This window comes from Podarcis pityusensis, assembly GCF_964106645.2.
Source record: "Podarcis pityusensis genome assembly, chromosome: 3".
NCBI classification, from domain to species: Eukaryota; Metazoa; Chordata; class Lepidosauria; order Squamata; family Lacertidae; genus Podarcis; species Podarcis pityusensis.
This window is the reverse complement of record NC_138026.1, coordinates 88,906,489-88,933,054: the sequence shown is the minus strand read 5'-3', so window position 1 is coordinate 88,933,054 and position 26,566 is coordinate 88,906,489. Positions and strand designations below refer to the sequence as shown.

Genomic DNA, 26,566 nt, shown 5'->3' with positions numbered 1-26,566 from the left:
TTAATAAGGGAATAGGAATCAAGGTGCGTATGAGTGGAGAATTCCAGCAAAACGAGGACTAGTACAATAGGAAGCTTATTCACTTCAGCTCTGACACAAATAATGTGGTATCCATGTCTCTTTTTAGGACTCACCTTATTCTTTTTATTCTAAGTTGTTTTAAACTATTTTTAATATTGGGTTTTAACGTAGGGTGAAGGATAGGTAAATGCTAGTACTACTACTACTAATAGATTTGAACATATATTATGTAAATCCAAATGCAGCTGGCAATAGACTCTGCCCACTGAGCCACCATTTTGCATCTTGCTTGACCCCCACCAGCCACTGTTTTTGTTTTTTTTAAATATTTTATTAAGGATTTTCTTGTTTTACAGAAGTGTAGTGCCTCGGTTTTGTTTTTTTCATGTAACATTTTTACAAATCTGTTTCATTTGTTGAGGCATTAGGGGGAGAAGAAAAAAGAAAGAAAAAAGAAAGGGGGGTGGAGAGAGGGAAGATGGATGGGGGTGGGGTCGGGTGGCGGTGCTTCTATTATGTTTAATGTATGTAGAGTTTGGTGTCAGCGTTGCTTGTGTTGTTCACTTGTGTTCCTTTGGTGGTGAGAGAGGTTGGGGTTGGCCTAGGGTGTGATTGTTTGCTTGTGATTGGCTGTGGTGATCTTTGTTTTCGTGTGTGAGTGAGGTGGGTGTGTGTTTTGGATCAGGTTAGCCATACTGATTTGTATGCTGTTGGTGGATTATTGTCATTGTCCTGTTGGGCTGTGTATGTGATAAAGGGGAGCCATACCGGGGTGAAGGCGTCTTCTTCTGTTTGTCGCCGTGTCAGTTTCAGTTTATTAGTTAATTTTTCTAGTAGGGCTGTTTCCCATACTATTTGGTACCATTGGTCCATGCTTACTCCTGACAGGTCTCTCCAGTGTCTGGTTATGGTGTTTCTGGCTGCTGAGAGCAGGCGCCACCAGCCACTGTTTTGCATTTAATGCCACTTACTGGTTCCCAGGTTTCTAGTTAAAAAAAAACCCCAAAGCAGACCCCACAGGTATGAAACCTGCCCACCCCTGTTTCCCAGATTTGGTGTGTGCTGTTTTTCCAACTAAGAACACCCAGCGACATCTGCCCTGCAAACCACCTTTCTTCAGGTGGTATCATTTTCATTTTGAAGGCGGGGAGGTAGATGTGATAAATTACTGGTGTCTGAATGCTTCAGGGAGGCTTTTATAAAGTATTAGCCCTTGTGGGGGAGCAGCACCATTTGGACTTTGCTGCAAAAAAACAACAACCTTGCATCAGCAACAGCGAAACCAATTCGAGAGGCAATCGCAAACATAAATAAACCTTTGTGGGCCACAACTGCTCACTGGTCTATAGCGTTGGTTAGGGCTATCTTAAGCATATGTGGCGCCAGGGTGCAAAGATCCACCCGGCACCCCCTCCCCCGGTTGTCCAGTCGCTGGCTCCATTGCCCCTGAACTCATGGCGCAGAGCTGCCCGCAGCAGAAGAGCCCGTCCCTGTGCTCTGACCAACAGGTGGGCTCTTCCTGGGACTCAACTCTCAGCCCCGGACTCTCGGCCTGGTGCCCCTGAGAGCCCGGCGCCCGGGTGCCCTGCACCCCTAGCGCCTATGGGTAAGACGGCCCTGGCATTGGTATACATACCTGGCTCCCTTTCATGTTCTTCACAATTCCTTTAGCTTGATCTAAGAGATCTCTGCACCACAAATGGAAAGGGGAAATCGTCAAACAAGCCTTTATTCTTTATAGGCACAAAGATGAAATGCTAACAGCATAAAAAATCTATAACGCCTTCCTAATCATTTTTGATGAGGTCATGTGGCTCGATCCTGCAAGTACTTAGGGGCAGTAATGCTTTTAAAAGTAAAATCTCAGGCCAAACTGAATGTTACACTTCAGCCAAAGTGTACAGTAGCATTTGTTAATTATAGGCATCAGGGGAGGGTTTTTTATCTTATTTTATTGGAACACAGCACAGTAAAACCTCCCCATCTGTGACTGGGATGACAATCTGCCCCACCTCCCCACCTGAGAGGCTACGAGGAAAGCCAATGTCTCCATCATACGTTTTAAATTTGAACAGAATGCAGTTCTGCTTTTCTTCAGGTAGAATGTGGGTACCTATGGCAGTAGTTTGTTTAGTGCAGAAAGCTAGAGGACTGTTTTGTATGTAGTTCCTATGGAGAATATGGTCCTGGCATGTACTGAGGAGAAGGCAACAGACCAGGTATTTGGTCTATAAAACAATTAGGTCACTGGAATGATCTAGTAAAGGTGGAGTGTTTTTTTATACATTCCTTGGTTGTGTGAAACTAGAAAGTTTTCATTTGCTGTGTCTTTTATCACCCAAATAAGCCTTCCAGTTCAATATGAAGTAGCAAATAAAAATAGAACTTACAGGGTCCCACTTCGTGGCACTGAGCTGCTGTTTCGAAGGGAAGAGTAATACTGCACAGACGGATTAAACCTGCTAATAAGAGCTGCAAGACATACACCCAGTTCAGTAAATTTGTGGGCTTTGGATTTGCTTGTAGGAACATGAGATGACAATGGGCAACCATCAACCTGTTTATTTGTTTGGGTTGGTAGAAAGCAGGGAATAGGGGCCTTTGGTTGCCAAGAAATAATACGTATTTTTATTGATAAAGTGTTGGGCAATAGATTAAATTAAAGAGAGATCTCATCTGTAAAGTCAAACAGTCAATAGAACAGGGAAAGTTTAAACTATAAGTCATACCTGTTAGCGTTTTCATGCTTGCCGTGATAAGATCCCTGTCTGTGCTATAAACAAAAACAATTCATGTTTTCGTATCTGAAATAGTCATGGCATGAAACACAAGGTGTTTTCATTTGAATTTGCTTTCCCCCCCTCTTCTCTCCCCCCATCCCTTTTGCCTTGTGTGGCATGCCTTCTGGACTGTAAAGGTGACTCGCTATTTGTTGTTGTTGTTATTGTTGTTTTAACTCTTGGATCTGACCCACCAGTGTCTCTGGATCATGACTTCATTGTAAAGTAGGAGGAATTCCTCTTTGGTCTAACGGCAAGACACCTTTCTCTTGGCTACTAAAACCACATCTTTAGGGTTTCCCTCTGCACTGACTCCAGCCTGTCACCGTCAGGCTTTCTTCACAGCTGGTAAAGTAACTGGCGGGACACGGGTGGCGCTATGGGTTAAACCACAGAGCCTAGGACTTGCCGATCAGAAGGTCGGTGGTTCAAATCCCCGTGACGGGGTGAGCTCCCGTTGCTCAGTCCCAGCTCCTGCCAACCTAGCACGTCAAAGTGCAAGTAGATAAATAGGTACTGATCTGGCGGGAAGGTAAACAGTGTTTCCGCGCGCTGCTCTGGTTTCGCCAGAAGCAGCTTAGTCATGCTGGCCACATGACCCAGAAGCTGCACACCAGCTCCCTCGGCCAATAAAGTGAGATGAGCGCCGCAACCCCAGAGTCGGTCATGACTGGACCTAATGGTAGGGGTCCCTTTACTTTACCTAAAGTAACTGGCACACATGGCAACTGTGAAACACATCTGTAGTTAGTAATAAACATGTTTTATGGACATGATGAAAAGTTGTACCTTTGGAGGTCTGGCTGCTCCAGCTTGGTGTCCCCCACCTGTAAATAAATATACAATGATAAATGCATCAGGACTAAAAACAAACACACCTTGTCTAGTCAGTGTCTGAAGGATACACTGTGAATGACCAAAACAGAACTTTGCATCTTTTCCTGTAAACCTTTCTTACTTTGTCTATAGTGGTGGGAAGGGGGGGGTGGACCTGTGAGATTGCCTATAAAACTAAAAGCCTTTTTTAAAAAAAGGAAAGAGAGCATTGCCAAGCTGAGTAATTTTAAGATCTAGCACAATTTGCTATGGCCTATTGTTCAGTGTGTGTGTGTGAGGGTGAAGCTTCAGTATTACAAAACAGACAAATGTGAGCATGTGTATAATTCAGTCCTCTATATTGGATTGTGCTCCAACAAATGGAGCTTTGGGCATTGTTTGGCTAAGTCGGTGCAGTGGCTTGGCATGTTAATTGAACCAAGATGTTTGCAGGCTACCTTCTGCGAGGGAAGACACTGGGAAGCTAACAAATGGGCAAAGGTCCCAGAGTTTAGTGAATCGAAGGGACTGGGTGTTCAGGGGCACGAGATCAAATGAATGGTGGAGAGTAGGCAATTGAATACAGTGGTACCTCTGGTTAAGAACTTAATTCGTTCCGGAGGTTTGTTCTTAGCCTGAAGCCGTTCTTAACCTGAGGTATCACTTTAGCTAATGGGGCCTCCCGCTGCCGCCGTGCGATTTCTGTTCTCATCCTGAGGTAAATTTCTTAACCCAAAGTACTACTTCCGGGTTAGCGGAGTCTGTAACCTGAAGCATTTGTAACCTGAAGCGTTTGTAACCCAAGGTACCACTGTAAGAGGAATCTTAGGAAGGTGGAGAAGCAGACTGAGGAAAATGAGGGTGGGGAAAACAGCATTGATGCAGGAAAGGGATTCTGTAAAAACTCAACAGTGCTTAGGTTCAATTTGTCTAACCTTCTTTGAAAGTTGGCATGTTCATACAATATGTTGATATGCACTTAGACATTCAATGCCAAATCCAGTGTGTGGAATTACATCACCTGCACCTGACCTTCCTACTGCTGCACCACTCTCCTTAGCAACCCTGGCATTGGGAAGCCAGGTGAGTGATGCCACCCTGATGCCCATGCCACCCTGCCAACCACTATTGATTAACTGGCTGGTATCTCTCCTTAATTAAGTAGGTGACGCTTGGATGATCTTTGCTATCAACTGTCAACATGAATTATTGTGCCCTTTTAAGAATCAGTGACAGATGGCAAGTGGAATAAGTCTACTACAGCCATCAATCTCAAAAAACAAACCAGAGAATATGCAGGGAGCCTTCCTGAGACAATTTAGCTGACTAGCAGGCAGGGACAACTGGTCGCCCTGCTAATCCAACCCTGAACTATTTACTGAAGCTGAATGTTACAGGAGATTGTAAGCATGAGACTCTTAATCTCAGGGTCAAAAGATTCCTGCATTGAAGGGGTTTGGACTCAATGACCCTTGTGGTCCCTTCCACTCTACGATTCTATGAAGTCCTGAGAATAACTGATTTGGTGTTTACATGTGGATTTTGTGTTTTGCTCTGCCAGTTTTCCTGGTTCTGTAACAGGTCATCAAATACTGAGCGGAAGGGCCATAGCTCAGTGGCAGAACATGCGATGTGCATGCAAAGCCTACTGTCAGAAGCAGAATATGCCTCTCAAAACCAGCTGCAGGGAAACATCATTGGAGATAGGACTCTTGCGCTCATGTCCTGCTTTGCGGCTTCCCAGAGGAATCTGCTTTTGCCACAGTGAAAAGAGGATTCGGGATTAAGGTGGCCTCTGGGCTAGAAGATGACTCAGATTTTTGCCACAGTGTTCTGGACAGAGACAAGGAGGCTGAAGTGAAACCATCAGAAAGGAGAACACAGCAGCAGCCAGAATGAGGGACAGAGGGAAAGAACCATATATATATATATTTGCAATGTAAAGGGGGAGGCTGCTACAAACTTGGTGATGGTATTCCTGTTTTCGACTGGGACAAGTTCCCCCCACCCATGCAAGTTGGTGTCTCCCAGGAAAGGGGTAGCTGGCACCAGGACTGGGGTGCCCAGTTAGTGGGGGGGTAGGCTGTCTAGGATTTAAGGCCACTCTGCCCCCTCACCCTCTTTGTCTTTGCACAGTTTGAGAGGAAGGAGCCAGGGGGCTTGGAGCTTCATGGCTTTTAGCATTCTTTCGATGGAAGCCTCCCAGAGTGGCTGGGGAAGCCCAGCCAGATGGGCGGGGTATAAATAAATTATTATTATTATTATTACTTCTGCCCACTGCCACATCTTAGTCGAACCAGCCAATCCACTTATGACCAACTGGTTGGTGCAGATCAGCTGGGTGGCCCATCTGAGTACAGCCAGATGATCAGTGGTAAAGGGAGATTCTGCGCAACTTAGTGACAGACTGACTACGGAACGAAGGAGACAATAAATACAAGGCTTCATGGCCATTCAACAGGTTCCATTACCATATTTGACCTGTTCACACATTACACGGAAAACATGTGCAGCCTGCTTCTCTACACATGTACAAGTCTTTGTGGGAAAAGAATGTACACCCATTGATTTGTATACTCAATCGCTGTGTGAAGAGGCACACGGACTGTGTACTTGTTGAATATGACACATGAATGTGCAGCTCAACTTTTTTTGCACAGGTGTGAGCACCACTTTTGGCAATGGAAAAAGTGAGCATACAGTGGTACCTTAGGTTAAGAACTTAATTCGTGCTGGAGGGCCATTCTTTTTTTTTTTTTTTAAATTTTATTAAGGATTTTCTTGTTTTACAGAAGTGTAGTAAACATTTTTACAAATCCGTTTCATTTGTTGAGGCATTAGGGGGAGAAGAAAAAAAAGAAAAAGAAAAAAGAAAGGGGGGGGGTGGAGAGACTGTTCTTAACCTGAGGTACCGCTAATGGGGCCTCCCGCTGCCGCTGTGCCGCCGCCACACGATTTCTGTTCTCATCCTGAAGCAAAGTTCTTAACCTGAGGTACTATTTCTGGGTTAGCAGAGTCTGTAACCTGAAGCGTATGTAACCTGAAGTGTCTGTAATCTGAGGTACCACTGTATTAGAAGGGCTTGGGAAGAAAGTCAGGGCGTTCAGATGTATTTGGTTTGAGATGCTAATAGAAAAGATAGGCAGTTGGAGATACAGAAATGCTTGCTGCAGATCAAGCAGCTATCGAAGGCACAGCTACAGGAGCCAGCTCAGAAGTTGGCAACCCTAGTGCCGGGGACAGGAGGTGGAACAAACCACCCATGGAACATGGGGGGGGGGACTTTTAATTTTATTTTCTGTTATGTACTGAGTTGAATAGGATCCAAACTGTAGCAGTCTGATTGGTCCTAGAACAATAGGATCCAAAAGGCAGCAGTCTGATTGGTCCTAGAACAATAGGATTCAGAATGCAGCAGTCTGATTGGTCCTAGAACAATGCAGCAGTATGATTGGTTGGCAGGAACCACCCAATCCTGCTCCAGATAGAAGTGAATCCACAACCTGATTGGCTTACAGTAGAATTCCAGAATTAGCCAATCATGTGCAGCCCATTGTGTAAATAATGTATATAAGCAGATACTGTGAGGGGACATTTATTCATTCCTCCTCACCACTATGAGCTGAATAAAGAGCATGAAATCACTTTGCGACTCTGAGTATATTTCACTGGCGACGAGGATGGGATCCCGCTGAGCTGACTGCCACACACAGCACCGCAGCACCGCCAACTGCCGCACCGCTGCCTCGCACCGTGTATCCAGGCTTCAGCTCCGGGGCACAAGGAACTCAGAATGGCAGCCAACAGCAGCTTCTCGCCATTCAACCCAGCATCTGGAGACTGGGAAGCGTACGCCTCCCGTTTCACCTTCCTCCTAGAAGCCAAAGGGGTCACCGACGAAGAAGACGCCAAGAAGAGGGCGATATTCTTCAGCGTCTGCGGAGAGGAGACGTTTGAAATCGCCCGGGCTCTCCTTGCGCCTGAAGACGTCGCTACTGTTCCATACAAAACAATAATGGAACAGCTGAAGGGGCACTTTTCGCCGCAGCCCTCAGTGGTGGCTCGTCGAAATGCCTTCTACGCAAAGCGGCAAGCCCCTGGGGAAACCATAACTGGGTTTGTGACCTCTCTCCGCCAAGCCGCCCGGTTCTGCAACTTCTCAGAGCTGGAGAACATGCTTCGTGACCGCCTCGTCGGTGGCCTGAAGGATGAGAAGCTGCAACGGCGCCTCTACGCTAAGAAGGACCTAACGTTCCAGGTCGCTCTGGAGGAGGCCCTGGCAACAGAAGCTGCCGAGAGGTCGACCCAAGAGGCACGGCCGAGCCTGCCATCCCAACCGAGGGTCCACCATGAAGACCTCACCGACGACTCAGGATCCGACAGGGAGGAGGTGCACCGAGTACAGCAGCGCACTCAAGCAGCGCACAGACCACAGCTGCCTCGACGAGAAGGAGGGAACTGCGCAAGCTGCGGGGAGAGTCACGAGAGGAGGACCTGCCGTTTCCGCAACGCAGAGTGCAGGCAGTGCAGAAAATCGGGACACATCGCCCGGGTGTGTCGGGCTCGGCCCACCCGACACCAGGCATCAGATGACCAATCCAAGAGCCCCAGGTCCCGGGGCCCAACGCACCAAGGCAACTCGACGGAGCTCACGGACTTCCAGGTATACCAGTTGCCCCACCCCAACGTAGAGAAAATTTATGTAGAGGTACAGATAGAGGGGGCCCCATGCCGCATGGAGCTTGACACGGGTTCAACTCTATCCATAATCTCGGCAAGGACCTTAAGGAAACTGTGTCCCACTGGGGGTCCCAAACTCAGGCCGGCCCCATTCACCCTCCGGGACTTCCAGAAACGTAAGGTCCCCACAATGGGGGTGGGGACCTTCAGGGTGCAATACCGAGGGCGGACGCGGCAACTGGACTTGCTTGTGGTCAAGGGCCCCTACATTAGCTTACTGGGATTGGCATGGTTTGGACCACTGGGGCTAGCTGTCACCGGGGTGAACCACACTAGCTTACAAGTGGACGTGGACGCCATATGCAAGGAATTTCCAGGGGTTTTCGATGGGAAATTGGGACAGTATACGGGCCCCCCCATTGCGCTACAGCTTGACCCCGCAGTACGACCGGTCAGGCTCAAGGCCCGCCGGGTCCCGTTCGCCTTGAAACCCCGTATAGACGAGGAATTGGACCGACTCGTAGAGCAAGGAGTGCTGGAGCCGGTGCCTAATGCTCCCTGGGAAACCCCAATCGTCACACCCGTCAAGCCTAATGGTTCGGTCCGCATCTGCGCAGACTACAAATGTACCATAAACAAGGCCCTCACGGCCCACGCATACCCAGTGCCAGTGGTCAGCCATGTCCTTGCCACCCTGGCTGGGTCGAAAATTTTTGGCAAGCTGGACTTGGCCCAAGCATATCAACAGCTGCCAGTAGATGAGGCCACAGCAGAGGCACAGACGATTGTGACGCACAGAGGAGCGTTCAGGGTAAAGCGGCTGCAATTCGGTGTCAGCGTGGCACCAGGCATATTCCAGAATATAATGGACTCTCTCCTTAAAGGGATTCCTGGCGTCACCCCCTTCTTCGATGATGTGTTGATTGCCGGCCCCACACCAGAGGAGTTTGAGGACCGCCTCCGCACCGTTCTGCACCGGTTCCAGACGGCGGGTCTCAAGGTGAAGCGGGAAAAATGTCTACTAGGAGTGCCTCAGGTGGACTTTCTGGGATTTATGGTGGACGCAGAAGGGGTCCACCCGACTGGGGACAAGGTACGGGCCATTTGTGATGCCCCAGCGCCCAAGAGCAAGACTGAACTTCAGGCCTTCTTGGGACTATTGAACTTTTACCATTCCTTCCTTCCCCACAAGGCGGCGGTAGCGGAGCCCCTACACAGACTCCTGGACAAGCGGGCCCCTTGGGTGTGGGGCCAGCGCCAGGAGGCCGCATTCCAGGCAGTCAAGGACTTGCTTGTCTCAAACTCGGTCTTGGCACACTTCGACGAGAGGCTGCCGGTGGTGCTAGCATGCGACGCCTCACCCTATGGCATTGGAGCTGTCCTGGGGCACCAACTCCCGGATGGAAGAGAGGTACCGGTGGCGTACTTTTCCCAGACACTCAACACAACCGAGCGGAACTACTCGCAAATCGACAAGGAGGGTCTGGCAATCGTAAAGGGAGTAAAAAAATTCCATGATTTCTTGTACGGGCGGCCCTTCACCGTGGTGACTGACCACAAGCCGTTGCTTGGCTTGTTTGCCCCCGAAAAGCAGACCCCCCAAGTGCTGTCTCCTCGCGTCCTCAGGTGGTCAATTTTCCTTGCCAGCTACCAGTATGCACTGATTCACCGACCTGGGAAGGCGATGGGCCATGCGGACGCCCTCAGCAGGCTACCACTACCGGAAACAGGCCCTGACCCAGCACCTGCACAAGAGGTTATGAGCCTGGAGCTGCTTCCCGACCGCCCCATTCAGGCACAAGAAGTTGCACACCACTCCAAGAAAGATAGGGTCATCTCCCGGGTCCTGGACTGGGTGTGGAGGGGATGGCCCAGCAGCAGCCCCGGGCCAGAATTCGCCAGCTACACAACCCGCAAACATGAACTGTCGGCCCACAAGGGGTGCCTGTTATGGGGAAGCAGAGTCGTTGTTCCCCAGCCCCTCCGCAAAAGGGTCCTCACAGCCCTACACGAGACACATCCAGGGGTAGTAAGAATGAAGGCCCTTGCCAGGAGTTATGTGTGGTGGCCGGGGATCGATGGAGAGATAGAGGCCTGGGTCAAACACTGCCAGGCCTGCCAAGAATCCCGCCCAGATCCCCCAAGGGCCCCAGTCCAGTCCTGGGAGTCCGCCCGAGCACCATGGTCACGCCTGCATGTGGATTTCGCTGGCCCCTTTCAGGGGAAAACATTCTTCATAGTGGTGGACTCCTACACCAAATGGCTGGAAGTCGCACTGGTACCGTCCACTTCCACGTCCGCAGCCATCCGGGTACTACGCAGGCTGTTTGCAACCCACGGGCTCCCTGACACTCTCGTCTCAGACAACGGGACTGCATTTACGTCAGGAGAATTCCAAACCTTCACAGCGCAGAACGCCATCCGCCACATCCGTTCGGCGCCGTTCCACCCTGCCACCAATGGCCAAGCAGAACGCATGGTGCGGACCACCAAGGACACCCTTAGCCGCATGACGCAAGGGGACTGGGAGTACCGCCTTGCCACATTCCTTCTAGCACAGCACAGCACCCCCAGCTCAACGACTGGCCGGAGCCCCGCTGAACTACTAATGGGTCGGCGCCTTGCAATCAGATTGGACCGCCTTCACCCCGATAGAGCTCAGGATGAGGTAGTGGTGGGGGAAGGCAGGAACCCCCGGACCTTCGAGGCCCAGGACCCAGTGTACGCAAAGAATTTTGGGGCAGGCCCAGCATGGGTACCCGCCACAATCACCAATAACCTCACACTACAGTCAACATCATTCATATTAAATACAGTTTTGCTGAAGAGCATGTTACCTTTGATCCCTTTTCCAATAGCGCTCATCGTTATACTCACATTTCCAAAACCTCCAATAGCAGCAACTGCTTTAATGTCCGATGGACTCAAAGTATGAACTGTAGAGGTAAGATGTGGACTGCAGTTTAGATAAATAGCAGTTTTCCAAATGTCTATTTGCATTGATCAAATTGGAAGTAATGTGTAAGAAGCTGCAATTAATATTTAGCATTTCTATCAGGGTTTTCGGAAAGGTTTTTCACAAAACTTTAAGAGCTCTGTAGATCTTTAGCATTGCACTTATCCTTTAAGTCCAAGTGTGTGTGCACATGCTTGCTTGCTTGCTTGCTTACCTTATGACTAGCACTGAAGACTACTTAAATGAATGAAGTGGTAACTATTTTTAGCTGCTGTTATGCTATGTTTGTAAATTGCCTTGAGACACATCATGTAAAAGGTTATCCATAAATCAATTAATTAATGCACAAGTACACACATATATTAATCCCACACTCAAAGTATCCATTTCTTTGACATCCAGAAAAGTGAACCAAGAACTCTGAAATATATTACCAAATTCTCCTCCCACCCCAAATTGTTGAGAAATAAGGTTCCATTATGTCTTATTTTCATGTGGTCTGACTGTTGTACATTATATACACTGCAGTCCTGCACATGTCTACTCAGAAATAAGCCCTATTAAGTTAAATGGAACATATTCTCAGGTACGTGTGTGAAAGACTGTAGCATAACAGTTTAAAAAGTTTGTCTAAGCTTCCATACACACCATACGTTTAAAGCACACCCCCCCCCAAAAAAACCACACACCCTAGGAACTGTATTTCCAAGAGACCTCCCCAGCATCCTTAGCAAACCACAGTTCCTAGGATTTTATAATGGGGGGGGGGGGTTAAATGCATGCTGTGTATACAGTCTAAGACTTGGGAGGGGAAAGTAAGCATAACTCCCAAATTTCGTATTCAACTCAGTGAATGTCTTCTTCTGCTCTAAATATGTATTTCAAAAACAGATACCTGAAGATGAAGATGAGTGAGGGGAACTTAGCATCTTGCAGGAGAAATACAAAGGCTGAAAGAAGAAACAAGCATTTTAAAAACAAAATTTAGGGTAAGGCACTAAAAGGAACCGAGGCATGGTTATAGATGAGCTTTCTGAGAGCTCTCTTTCCCCGAAATAAAAAAAGAAGACCACAATATCATTTTTGGAAAGTAAGAGGCAGCAATATGGCCGCCCACGCTCTGTAAGTCAGATATTTGCTGTTACTTTCCACACACATTTTAAAAAGGTGCTCTCTCTTTCCAGTCTGAATTTGGAAGTTCTGTCTCCCATAAGACCCACGTCTATTCCAGCTATCCTTTAGGAAAGCTGTGTGGTCTCTCTGAGGTTTCATTCAGTGGCGAGGAAAGAAAATAAGAAGCCTTGAAAACTCTTCAGCCACTAGTTTCCCAGGCTGTGGGGTGGACCTTCCTGGTTGTTGGGACAAAGTAGAGTCAAGGAATGATGTCTCGTGGTGGAATGGGATCCTCAGCTGTTTTGAGGACCCTCTCCTTCCCTGGAAAATCTTTCTCTGAGTCAAGATGGCTCCTTCTCCCTCCAGTCAAGGCCTTGCACTATAGCTATATCTCCATCCAATGGAAAGATGAGATAGCACACAACCATAAGACCCTGGTGTGGGTGGGTCTCGTAGAACATGTCGTAGAACTTCACGTTCTTAGAACATAAAGTTCTATGATAGGAGATGATCCTGTAACATTTCCTCATTCCCTTTCAGCAGCTGAGGCTTGGTATTGTAGCTCTGAAGAGGTTTCGACAGAGGGGCTATCATCTATGCATGCAAACATAAGACTGCAGGCACAGAATTGCAGGCAAGAGCCTCCATGCATTCATCTGTAGTTATTGCTGGGCTGGGGCCTCAAGTGGAAAACTAAGTTTTAAGAAAGCCTAAGTTCGTAAAGTCTGAGAAACATCAATTACTCCTTTCTTCCAGCCATCATGCAGAAACAGGTACTTGCCTCAGTTTCCATTTCTTCCTTCTTATCATTCTTGGGTGTCAGAACATGAGCTGCAGTACCTAGAAGACGAAGAAATATAGGTTTTGTTTTATTTCCTTGCTCCCCCCCCCCCCCCGCAATCTATGGCTGTTGATGCATATGGCTGCTTTATTTTTGTGAATTTATGCATTCATTTGCTAATGTCAGAGGCATTTTTAACACTAGTAAATCACAGGATGCAAACAGAGAGGGTAAACATGTGCATATAGCTAAATAACAGCCTGTGTATTTTTCACTGTATTTCAAGTAGAGATGATTACAACCCTAAGATTTCAATCTTTTCCTTGGAGTAAGCTTGAACTTAATGATGCTAACGTATGACTGGACGTGCATAGGATTCCACTGCAAACTATTATCTGAAGAAGGAAAAAGGACAGTTGTGCTGTAAAAATTGGATCTAGAGAGAATAATTTGTCTAACCCAGAGATAGGGAACCAGCTGCCCAGTCATGATCTTTGGCTTGGACTGATGGGAACTGGTGGAGTCCAGCAAAATCTGCAGAACCATAAGTTCCTCATTTCTAGTCTAAAGAAAAACGTTATAATTCTGTCAGGTAACTCCGATTTTGAGCTTTTAATAGCAAAATTGCTTAGATGATTTGGTCTACATGGTGCTATTTATTTGAGTATATCCGCACTTCAAATCCAGTGGTAATTCAAACTCCTGATGGGGAAAGCAGCTATCAGCAATCTGCCCCCATGGTCACAGGCAACATGTCCCTGCTCTTCCCCCTTACAACACACAGACATCCATCTTGGATATAGAGAATTTTTTGGGGGGGTGGGAGTGGTAGGATTTAGGTTGAGGAATGACAAAGGAGGAAAGGGTAAAATACCGTATTCCCAAAGCATCACTTCCTCAGGCTTCAAAGTAGCTACAGCATACATCAAATTAGTTCCAAAAAGGAAGGGAAGTGGGAGATCCTAATCATAGATCTCTTTCCCTGCACCTCCAATGTCTGATATGGTCCTTGTCCACAGATCCTAAATTGCCATTCATCTTCCTTGTTCCAGAGGCTTTGTTTTTTGTTCTGCCTTTTCCAGTCGATTATTGGAGGTCCCGATACAAGTGGTTCCTCCAGACAACCTGCTTATTGACCAGTCATCCTGATTTGTTTACACGGAGGTTATATGTCTCCCTGTCTATCAGTCAATGTTCTACACTGTGTTGTGCAAATATTTCCCCACCACTTTCCTAACTGCAAACCCACCAAAATTTAAAAACAACTGTGTTCTACCAGAGCACTGTCATCTACCTTATTTGCACAAACATAGCCCCTCGCCATGCACATCATTTTTATAGTGCATGATGATTTGTGCTCATGATGGTATTGGGGTGGTGATGATACTCAGCCCTACTTTCAGTATTGTCTGAACCTGCAAAGGTTTCAGAGCAGACAAACAGCTTCATTTCCAATCAATGCACGTCTCCTAACTTCCTGCTGAAATCCTGTAACTTTTCACACCGCAAACATTCCAAATTTTGTTTGCTTTTTTGTTCCACCTTTGTTGCACTATAGCACCACAATGTCCTTCCAGACAGCAGAAATGTGTAACACTGAAGAAGCATTGCAGAATTAGTGTAGTCGTAGTACTTATGCACCCTTCATCCAAGGTCCCAGTGTGCGTTGCAACAATTAAGCCACCATGTTAAAAATGGTTTAAAACAATTTGCAATCACAGAAATAAGCTGGGTCCTAAAAATATGCATATAAAATTCAGGTGTCAAATTCAGGGTAAAAAGATGTGTTGCGTGAACAAAGCAAAATGATGAGTGGTCAGTCTAGTATCAATTCACTGCTAATGCACTATTATCACATCAAATCCTCCTTGTGATCAACTCCTGCTCAGAAACCTTTGTCCCCACTGTAGAAGGATGTGTGGATCTAGAACTGGCCTCCACAGTCATTTACAGACACACCACTAAGATTGTGTTCATGGAAAACAATCTTACCCAGTCACAAGTGATTGCAGAGAGAGAGAGAGAGAGAGAGAGAGAGAGAGAGAGAGAGATCTTATAGAATGCACCTGCCCACTGAAAACCCTACCTCAGTATGGAGGACCCCCTAAAAGTGATATGCGATTGAATCCCTCCTGTAAAATAGCAAGTCTGGAGGTGACCAAGGCATCATATCCAGAACATTTACAGGTGATAAGGGCCTTACCTAAGACAAAAAGCAACAGGAGGGAGAATGCCAGCTTCTTCATGCTTCGTTCCTTCCTTTATGAATGAACACTCCAGGAAAGGTGTGAGTTTTGATTTACAGCGACCTATGCATGGTCATGAAACGGTCTCGTCTTCTGACTGCTTTTTATACCTTGGTGAGCAGATAACTCAGCTGTCATAAATTTTATTGCCTTTTTCACCATTAAGAAAGAAGGCTATGGGAGCAAAATGATAAAATATTAACATTTCAATGCCACTGCTTAATGTAATTTACACATTGTTACATCCTAGGAGGAGGAGGAGGAAGAGGAGGAGGAGGAGGAGGAGGAGGAGGAGGAGGAGGAGGAGAAGAAGAAGAAGAAGAAGAAGAAGAAGAAGAAGAAGGAGAGAGAGAGAGAGAGAGAGAGAGAGAGAGAGAGAGAGACTAATTTGCCCTTCAAATGCAGGCAGGAACTGCTTTGCAAGTTCCCGTCTTCTGTGTGCCAGTATCCCATAATATGCCCATCCAATAAATCCACGCATGCTGCATTCATTACACTCCTCCGCTCACCTGTATTTGAAAACTTCTTCATAATGGTACCAAGCTGTTTGATGCCAAGCTGTATTTGCATATCTCATCAGATGTTAAAAGAAAGATAAACCCTATACAGGATTTGTAAATCCCCAGGCACAGATATAAAAGTGAACTCTTGAAAAGTCTGCCTTGCTTATCTTAATGAGGTAAAGGAAGTGAGCTCTTGCAAGGAAGTCTCCTTTGCATGGCGGTCCTGCAGGATTTAACAGCACTTAAGCAGAAGGGAGGGCCTGTTTTATCAGCAACAACAGCGTTGTGCTTGCCAAAGGAGCACCAGTAATAGTTCTGCCACGAGAATTATTTATTTACTCGACTTTATTCCTCATTTTTATTTATCCCACCCTTCCACCAAGGAGCTCAGGATATTGCAAATGGCTCTCCCACTCCCCAGTGTGTCTTCACAACAACCCTTCAATGTAGGTGAGGCTGAGAAACAAGAGCTGGCCCAAATCACCCAGTGAGCTTCATGGCCACCCTGTGGAACACCCTCCCATCAGATGTCAAGGAAATAAACAACTATCTGACTTTTAGAAGGCATCTGAAGGCAACCCTGTATCGGGAAAATTTTGATGTCTAATGTTTTACCATTTTTTTAATGTGTTGTAAGTCACGCAGAGTGGCTGGGGAAACCCTGCCAAATGGGTGGGGTATAAATTTAAATTTTTCATTATTATTCACTATGTCAGGTTCCTACTGGAAGACCGGACAAAAGCTAGAACGTTAGCAGTGGCAAAGTTTTTATCGGTGGTTGCAAGAACAAATGAGCCCTATATTCTAAACAAAATGCTTGATTAACCTGGAGGTAGGCTGTATGAACTGTGTATTGATTTGTAATGATTTGTTGGGTCTCTGGACCGTAATAAAGATTGTTGTTGTTGTTAAATTTTCATTATTATTATTATTATTATTATGGCTGAGCAGGGATTGGAATCCAAATCTCCCAAGTCCTAGTCTGACACTCTAATAAAGGTAAAAGGTAAAGGACTCCTGGACGGTTAAGTCCAGTCAAAGGTGACTCTGGGGATGTGGCGCTCATCTCGCTTTCAGGCCAAGGGAACTGGCATTTGTCCACATACAGCTTTCCGGGTCATGTGGCCAGCATGACTAAACTGCTTCTGGGGCAACGGGACAACGTGACAGAAACCAGAGTGCACGGAAACACCATTTACCTTCCCACCGCAGCAGTGCCTATTTATCTACTGGGACTGGTGTGCTTTCGAACTGCTAGGTTGGCAGGAGCTGGGACAGAGCAATGGGAGCTCACCCGTTGTGAGGATTCGAACCGCCGACCCAAGAGGCTCTGTGGTTTAGACTACAGTTCCACCCACGTCCCTATTCTAATTAATACCGCATACTGGCTCAGATGCAGCAATGCCTGCCTTGTCTTAATATAACCCATAACCCAGAAGCATACAGTGGTAGAGTGAACATTTATATGTATTCAATATACCAAAAGTATGACATTAAGAATAAATGTTAACAATAAAAATGTGCTACCAAGCCAATTGCAAAAAAAAAGGTTACAGGAATGCTTCACAACTGCAAAATTATTTCTACGTTGATCAGGTTCTTTTACGAGTTCTTAATCACAAGCATAACCTAAGTAGACTCCACTGCTAAGTTAACCACTAGGTTAAGGTTTTAAAACATTAGCTTAATGCAGAGAAGCCAGAGGAGTTTGTGGCACAGCCCTCTTAATATTCCCTGAGATCATCTACAAAGAAGGGACTAGCTCAGGGCATTTAACACCTGCGGAAAAGTGCAATAGGGGGGGTGTGGGCTCCCACCCCCATCCCATTCAATGCGCAGAAGCCAAAACAACTGGCAGTCGAATCTTACTTCTGCACTGACAACCAGACAACATCCCTGCACTGAGCGCAGCAGCTCAGTTTAGGGAGCACAGGGAAGGACACACAAATCTTTCCATCCTCCAGTACCTCACCAGAGCTTGCTCAGCGCCTGCTTGCTGCACACTCAAACAAATGCTCCATGCAGCAGCAGCAGCAGCACCAGAGTGCATCGTAAGAGCAAAGCATTGCAGATGCACTAGGGATGGGTGACTTTATCAGCTACACTTTCCCTCAGTTTTTCATTTTCCCAGTCTTAAGTTCCGTTCTGCATATTTCCACATCCATTTGCAAATTTTTAAAGAAAAGTCCAGACACCGAGAGAGGGGGCTCCCCACTCATTTTTTTTCTGGCACAGAGCCACTTCCTTTGTTACCTTGATGGCCCGTGCTTAGAGGGCCATTACCAAGAAGCTGGCCCGGCTATTCTAGCAATTGAATCCTCCATTCGATTTTAGCCCTTGCTGGATTCAGGAATTAGAAGGGACTCAGGCATACAGCCTAATCCCATTCCCAACTCGCAACGCTACATATTTTTGCAAAGCAATTTGCTCTAGAATATGCATTTTTGCATGTCATTTTCACTAATATATATTCATTTCTAGGCATACTTTACCCCAGTCTATGCATTTCTGTACACATTACCTGGCTGGAAAACAGCACTGAAAAATTCAGAGAACTGCGAATTTTGAAGAACAACTGTTTTGTTTCTTGTATTGTTCCAGTAAGCGCAAATTAGGTAAGCTTACCTTTAAAAGTGAACTTGATTTAATTTCTCCCCCATCCCTAATGTACACCCAGAATTCCTTCTGAGATGCATGTCCACTTACTTTCCCAACAGTGCTGTCTACAATGTAGTAGACAGTGTTCTTCATCCTTGGGTGCCCAGATGTTATTGGACTACAACTCCCATCATCCCTCACCAGATGACGAAGATGAAGATGAAGTTGATACCCTTCCTTTTGCCCTGATGGGACTCAAGGTAGCTTCCAGCTCAGCCAGTAGCATGGATGATGGGAGTTGTAGTCCATCAACATCTGGAGACCAAGCATTGAAGAATACTGTACTAGAAGACAATAACTGGGCTAGCCTGCCCAGGCTAGCAACAAGCAGGCATCACTGCTGCTAGGAGGATGGGAACGACTGACGGGTGACATGTCTCCCCGACCCAAGCTTCCACACTCTGCCTAATGGTGGGGCCAGCCTTGTGGCTGGAAGGTAGAGGAAGTGGAGGTGGTACTTACATTTCAGCATTTCCATCCAATGGGTCATTCACCGTCTTCTGAACTCATCTCCCAAGGATGCAATGAAATGCACGGCCTCAGCTGTGTAGCATAGGAAGCTGGAGCCATGTCATTTACCCAGCTTCTTCGTCTTCTTGCACCATTGCTTTTTGGGTCATCGTGGGAAAATTCAAGTCTGCTTTGCCTTGATGGACATTGGGAGGGCCAACACGCTCAACAGAAGTGGAGATTATACAGAACATCTCAGGGGAAAGCTGGAGGGTCATCCCGCCCCGCCGCCCCAACCCACCCACCTTCCCCTGCCCCCTGCTGTGGTAATACAGTCTATCCATGCAGTGTGCTGCTCTGGAGCTAGTAAAAGCTTTCAGTGCAGGCTGGGGAGTAAATGGATTTAAAATGAAGTGCCTTAGGACAATTCACAGCACAGATTTGTTTTCTATAGGCACATCATACAATCTTGGGTCTTAAGTGCTCCAGTGAGGGGAAAGGGAAAAAAAGAAAAACAAATAGGTAACAGAAAGCAACAATCAGATGTGCATATTGAAACCAAAGCGAGTATCCCTGGGCAACTTAAAGATTGGTGGGGTCTCACCAGCACCATATTTTGTGGCCTGCCTAGTTGCCTTATATAAGCAAAGTAAAAATGCAATTTTAAGCTTAAAGAAAGGGGAGAAGAAGCACTCTGTCCAGTGGTAGGGCTGGCCGTGCCAGTCTTCCCTGAATCTAGCTCTAGATCTGCCTTGCCAACTCCCCTCCTTACATTGTCAGCTCCTATATTTCTGATCCTTTGAAAATGCCTGCTCCTCAACCCCACCGGGCAGCTAGGCTCCAGATCTTTCTGAAGGAACACCAAAGTGTTGCCTGATGTTCTCTCTGTGCATGTTAAAGGAGCACCTTCTCCCATCGGCAGGCCTTTGCTTCCTTTACAGGCAATGCCTGAGACAGCCCACAGACTATGCCACCAGTTGGAAACATTTCCTTCCCAGTCAATCTGTCAGAACAGCAGGTTCCTCACAGCACCCACCTGAGATCCGTATCCTTCCCAGCATGCAGCTGGCGAGGGCAAGTGAAGCTGAGAGGAAATGGCAAGGACTTTAGCAACATGATGGATATGGCCCAATAACTGTTCTGTCATTTCCTTTCCCATAACTACTACAAGAAAAAAAGAAGACAGCACAATTTAAGTGGCAAGAAAGAGAAGGGCAGAGCAGTATTTCAAAGCAAAAGGTCTGCTGTAAAATTAGAATTCCAGGGACCAAATATCAAGGCAGTGTAAACACACTCAGGGGCTTAAATATAATAAACCCAGATGGGATTCTATAACCCAGTGAACGTTAGAAGCTTTTGATCCCTTAATTCAATCTTGTGGCATGAAATATATATATGAGTTTCCTTTCCCTTAACAACAGTACAACAGCATGGCAGGTACGAGAAGGGATTAAACAGCCCCAAAGCCTCACACCACAACCCCTTTTGAAAATTGCAAATGTGGAAGAAGAAAGTGAGAGGGGGGAGAGGAAAAACAACAACGAGCGCCCATTAAAAATAAGAAAAATCCATCAATCCTAATTTAAACACATATAAGCCATCCAAATAAGTATTCAAACAAGACAGTTGATTATGAGATGTGGAAAGGACAGGGAAATCTTGAGACGCCTGAGTGGTTATATTCTTCCAGCCTTGACGTGTAATCTGAGAGGGCTCACAGGATCCGTAGGAACTTAGGAAGCTGCCTTAAACTGACTCAGACCATTGGGTCCATGGTTAGAGTGTGGCGCTGATAACACCAAAGTTGCAGGTTCAATCCCCGTATGGGAAGGCTACATATTCCTGCATTTCAGGGGGTTGGACTAGATGATCCTCAGGGTTCCTTCCAAATCTAGAATTCTATGAATCTATGAGCGCAATATTTTTTTCTACCCTGACTGGCAGCCATTCTCCAGGGTTTTACAGACAGTGTTCTCTCTCAGCTCTCTGAGCTTATGGCCCTTCCCCACTTTTGCTATACATCTCTTAGTCCCCACCTTGCAGGAATATTGTTTGTGGTTCATTCCACATCACAACCTCTCCCCATTTCCATCTTTCCACCTCTGCAGTGGTTTTTGTTCAACTTAAAGGGGGGGGGGATGGTCAAGGTGATGAAGCAACTCCTCCCAATGCGGAAAAGTTGCAGCATTTGGGACTTTTCGCTTTAGAGGAAATGTAAGAAGTAACATGATAGAAATTTATAGAATTACTGTATTCATGGCATGGAAAGAGAAAAGTTTTTTTTCTCCCTCCTTCTTATAACACTAGAACTCCGATGAAGCTGAATTGCGCCAGGCAAAAACATTCCTTTTCTCTTTGGCCTTTGGCTAATTAAACAACCCATGGTCTTTTAAACTGCTTTTGTTTGTTATTATGGTGTATATTTTTGTTCTTTTATATTGTAAACAGCCCTGTGGTCCTCGGATGAAGGACGGTATAAAATTTTTAACAACAACAACAATTCAGGACACATAAAAGAAAGCAGATCTGGAAGGTTCCGCCTGCTTTGCTAAGCTTAGGTTGTCATGGTAGATAGGTCAAGTCGAGGCCCTGTTTGCGTCTCCATGGCTCAAGTTATTTATTTTGGATTTATTTTTTACACCACCTCACTCTTGGCTCAAGCGGAGCTCCCGTGGAAACGAAAAACAACTGGAAAATAAAAACATAGACAGGCCCTTGTCCTGGCTGGCAATACAAGAGGAGCCTTGCGGGATCATGCCAAAGGCCGATTTAGTCCAGTAACGTTTTCTCCCCCGTAGATCTGTGGCAGCTAAATGTAAAAATGATAGCTCCGTCCTTAATATCTTCACTCTAGAAACTAATTTCTATCGGGCTTATTTTTATTTTAACTGCGAAGGAAAATATCCTCCAGTAACCAAACAGAAGTGAAATCACAAGAACTTTACTGCCATCTGCTGGACACAATGACAGAATTCTACGCACCTCCAACAAGTTTTAATATTACGGTACAGTGGTACCTCGGGTTACATGCGCTTCAGGTTACATACGCTTCAGGTTACAGACTCCGCTAACCCAGAAATAGTACCTCGGGTTAAGAACTTTGCTTCTGGATGAGAACAGAAACCGGAACGAATTAAATACTTAACCCGAGGTACCACTGTATTACGTATTATTCATCTCAGGGCCTATGCGCACCAAGTTGAATGTCACACTTTGCATCTATCTGATTGCAAACACCTATGTTTTCTGGAGTGGAGTGCTGGGTGGAGTGGGAGGCAGATCAATGGTAAAGATTTTCCAAGCTTGCAGAGTAAAAGAATGTCCCTATTTTCATCAGATAAATGTTGCAGGGTATGGTAAAGGTAAAGGGACCCCTGACCATTAGGTCCAGTCCTGAATGACTCTGGGGTTGCGGTGCTCATCTTGCTTTACTGGCCGAGGGAGCCGGTGTTTGTCCGCAGACAGCTTCCGGGTCATGTGGCCAGCATGACTAAGCTGCTTCTGGCAAACCAGAGCAGCGCACGGAAACTCCATTTTCCTTCCTGCCAGAGCGGTACCTATTTATCTACTTGCACTTTGACGTGCTTTCTAACTGCTAGGTTGGCAGGAGCAGGGACCGAGCAACGGGAGCTCACCCCATCGTGGGGATTCAAACCGACTCCCGAGCCATCTAAAGGCAGCCCTGTATAGGGAGTTTTTTATGTTTAATTATGTTTTAATATATGTTGGATGCTGCCCAGAGTGGCTGCCCATAATGGAATGGGACGTCCCTATTTTCATTGGAGAAATGTTGGAGGGTGTGAGGGAAGCAGCAACACACAATCAGAATGAATGCTCAATAAAAGACCAGGCATAGATTTGCCAACACATGGACTTCGTGCAAGCAAATCAGGATGAATGTTGAATTAATTTGAAAGTACAATGAGGCATGGCCAACCTGGAAGGCTCTGCAGCTATTTGGTAGCCATTTATTACTTATATGTCTCATGATCCAAAAAAACAAACACATATGTACCAAAGCATCTGGATGTTGTTTGGAATCACATGTAACTTATCTCCCTGCTTATTTATGATTTCCTCTTCCTATTGGGTTCAATCTTTGTGTTTCAGTCTTGCTTATAGACAGATTTAATACACCAGCTGTATGCTACTATATCATCGATGAATAATCCCATTTTTGCCCAGTTTTCCTTGGATCCTTTGTATCATGACCCGTATTACTCTTGGTTCTGTACCCTTATTACTTTTTATATTTTCATTCGTTATTAATAGAAGAAGAAAAGAAAAGAAGGGTGAATATTGAATAAACTGTTTGTGTGGACGAGCCCTTAATATACTTCCGACTCTGCAATTACATAGAAATCATTGTGACCCAGCTCCTAGCAAGTGACTCTGATTCAGAGAACATTTGGATAGGTTGATTCTCAACCAATTTTCCCTATCAGTTTAACTGTAAATTGCCTCGGAACACCTCATAGGAAGCAATTCATAAACGAAATAAATTATTCTTATTTCAATGGGACTTAATCATAGTAATCTAAACCAACCTGTTTTTGAGGGAGGCAGGGATGTGTGTTGTGCTCCTTGAGGTATCACTTAAGCAAAAGCAACCATGGATGAAATCCTGGGCACACTTATTTTGGCATAAACATGTAGATAGGAGTATATTTACGTGGGAGTAATCTTGTGCAGGGTTGCTTAGGAAATCAGCTACTGTTTTCTCTCTGACAAGAAGGAGCAAAATTACATGACCTCAAAGATGCAGCTCACTTGTGTGCAAATGATGATGATGATGATGATGATGATGTTATGGTGGTGATTGTGATGATGGTGGTGGTGGTGATGATGATGTATTATTATTGTTATTCATTGTGTTGACAGCCCTTTCTGGTTAGATGCATGTTCTGTGATTGGCCAATTCTTTGTGACATTTCTGATTTTATATTTTTCTTTAGTGCAATTTTATATTTGCTGTGCACAGCTTAGATATTTAATCCACTTTATGTGTTCTACTGGGGTGACAGAGCTCTTTAATTGCCCAAACCCAAATTTCTGGTATGCACCTGAATTCCTCTCACAAAATAGTGGAACTACCCCTAATTGGTTGTTTTCTTGAAAAGGCCTGCAGAGTTTCTAACAATTTTTGCATCTTTGAAAGACAGCTTGTTTCCACTAGAGGTCACCAGATAATTGCAGCATTGCTGTGTTTGATTTCCAAATCACGCTCCCTGCTGAGGTCAAATAGCAACTCTCAAAACAGAAAGAATAAGCGTTCTTAACAAGCTTTAACACAGCCAGAGTTTGGTTTGGTTTTTTAGGCGGAGGCTCATTTATCATTCATGGTCACTTTTTTTTTCAGATCCCCCCTGACTGCATGATGCTTGTGTGGAAATAATCAGTGTTGGGCTAGGACAGTGGACAGCAGCAGCCCCAAATCCAGATCTTTAAGGCACCCCCCGATTTAGGCTTCGTCTTCCAGCTCACCACTAAGCTTAGGAGCCTGAGGTTGATGATCTAAGCTGAAACCTGGAGTCCAAGTAACCAACAGCATGCACTGCTCTCTTGCCCAGGCAAAGGCCAATGGCTCCTCAAATTTACACCAGCCCAAGTCTGCCTGGCAATCACAGTGACTGATACTGCCCAGCCATTCCCCCACCCCCTTTGCCTGAAGAGGGGTCCACACCAGCACTGGGAAATCTCTGACCCATGGGCCTAACCCATGGGTGGCCAGGCCTCTGCATTTGACCCACGAGACCATTTCGGCCAAGCCAGGCCCACCTGCCCTACACCTGGGGTCATATGTCTGACACCATGGCTGGGGCAGGTAAAGACATGAGTGGGCTGAAAGAGGAATTGCAGAAACCACCAATCAGCTGATTGTGGGCATCTGCAAAGCCCCCTCTCTGCTCAATGCTTTGCAAGCACCAACCATCAGCTGAGCGCTGGGATTTGCAGAGTCCAAACTTTACAGGAAAATAGTAACTTATTATTTCTTCTATGAAATCATTTTCATATCACTTTCCCCAAAATTCACACTCAGTTTTTTAAAAAGCAATCAACTTCATATGTTTAAAAACACCACTAACAGAGTACATTAACAAGCCACAAAGATCTGGATTTGTTTGTTTGTTTCTCTACAGACATATTTATGTACAAGTTGCCTTCTATTCAGCTAGACTTAACCTCCAGCCCTGCTATGCAGTATATATATATAACATGAAGGTTGGTGTCTCTCATCCCTACAACTATTCAGGGTTAACGTAAGAGCCTGAGAAGAGCCCATCTAGTCCAGCTTTCTTTTTTGACAGAGAGCATTCCTCCCTCCTATGATTCCCAGCCACTGCCATTCAGAGGTCTACTGCCTACTATGGTGGAGAAGCCACTAATAGTCTTATCCTCCAGGAATTTGTCTAATCTTCCTTTATAAAGCCACTTGAGTTGTTGGCCACCCCCACACCGAATCCCATCATTTAGCTATGCATTGTCCTTCTAAGAAGGAACTCAGAAAATCAAGGGAGGCAGACAACAAGGATAACACAGCCTGGTCCCATTCCAGCTGAACCATCTCCTTCCTCCATAGGGCCAGCTCTGAATCTGTCAGAGGTGTTTTCCTGGGCCAGCTCTGTGCATATGAGGTTGGAGGCACTATTTTACCCTTCACTTTGTGGGCTGGTTCCAGAGAGAAGCATTAAGTGATTGCACCTTGGTGAATCTGCCACAGGGAAGCCATTGTGCTATACCTGCTGTCAACGGTCTTTCAGGAGTTAGGTTGGCCATTCCTTCGTCACAAAAGTGGCTCCACCTCATGAGTGATTCCTGACAAGGCAGACTGAATGTACCTCTGAGGATCTTTGCCTTCCGCCTGGAGCTTGCCTTTCTTGCTGAGCCACCCAGAGATGATCTGCTCTGCAAGTATCTCTTGTTGAGCTGGACCTTTATTCCACCTTCCTGTCTGCTTGTGGTACACCCTGCGCTAAATTTATGTGGCCGGACCCGTGGAAGGCTGGTTTGCTAGGGATTGTGCTTGCTGGTAGGATGGGAGGGGAGAAATAAATAATAGGTATCAAAGAGAAAGGGAAATAATAATACTAATCAGAGTTGATTCATTCCCCTCTGCCTAGTACATAAGCTTGTAGCCGTGAGGAAAGCCCTGCCCCACCCCAACAAATGAGGGCAAATCTTGCCCTGTGTTTATATTGTTGCTATGGAGTTCAGTCTCTTTGGGTTTTTTCCCTTGTGTCTCATCATTCAGAGAATTATGATTTTCAACCAGCGGCTTTGTGGTCTGAGGCTGCAACCTAGTCTGGTGAGCTATCATAGATCATATACATGCAGGGGCACACTTAGATAATCTTAGACTCTGGTTGTAGTGTTCTTACAGGGCGGAAGTTCTTGGGATAGCAATGTGTGTTACTTCATTTACTTTGAAAAGAATAAATTGTGAGGACCTTTGTGCTCATTCTGCTGAGTGGGGCCCTGGGCTTTGTCCTGAAGTCCTCCCCTGATGGGCTCAAGAAATACAGTGTGCCCTTTTCCTTCTGCCCTGGAAACACCCTAGGCGA

At 45.9% G+C, this 26,566-nt stretch overlaps 1 protein-coding gene across 5 annotated transcripts in view; it reads right to left on the bottom strand.

Moving 5' to 3' along the window:
- Window positions 1-23,771, bottom strand: part of PLB1 (phospholipase B1) — a 119,875-nt gene extending 96,104 nt beyond the window's left edge. The window contains exons 1-11 of one of the 5 annotated variants that reach the window (XM_081000093.1): window positions 23,552-23,771; window positions 20,041-20,168; window positions 19,017-19,200; window positions 15,351-15,567; window positions 13,148-13,206; window positions 12,149-12,203; window positions 11,175-11,233; window positions 3,591-3,628; window positions 2,751-2,794; window positions 2,412-2,493; window positions 1,658-1,709 (exon numbers count right to left, since the gene is read on the bottom strand). In XM_081000093.1, the coding sequence (XP_080856219.1) occupies window positions 1,658-1,709; window positions 2,412-2,493; window positions 2,751-2,794; window positions 3,591-3,628; window positions 11,175-11,233; window positions 12,149-12,203; window positions 13,148-13,206; window positions 15,351-15,393 (432 nt within the window). In that variant the 5' untranslated portion in view covers window positions 15,394-15,567; window positions 19,017-19,200; window positions 20,041-20,168; window positions 23,552-23,771. Of the gene's footprint in view, window positions 1-1,657; window positions 1,710-2,411; window positions 2,494-2,750; window positions 2,795-3,590; window positions 3,629-11,174; window positions 11,234-12,148; window positions 12,204-13,147; window positions 13,207-15,350; window positions 15,568-19,016; window positions 19,201-20,040; window positions 20,169-23,551 lie in introns of those variants that run through there. The other 4 variants (XM_081000094.1, XM_081000095.1, XM_081000096.1 and 1 more) reach the window with 4 other exon arrangements.
- Between the last annotated feature and the right edge of the window lie 2,795 nt (window positions 23,772-26,566).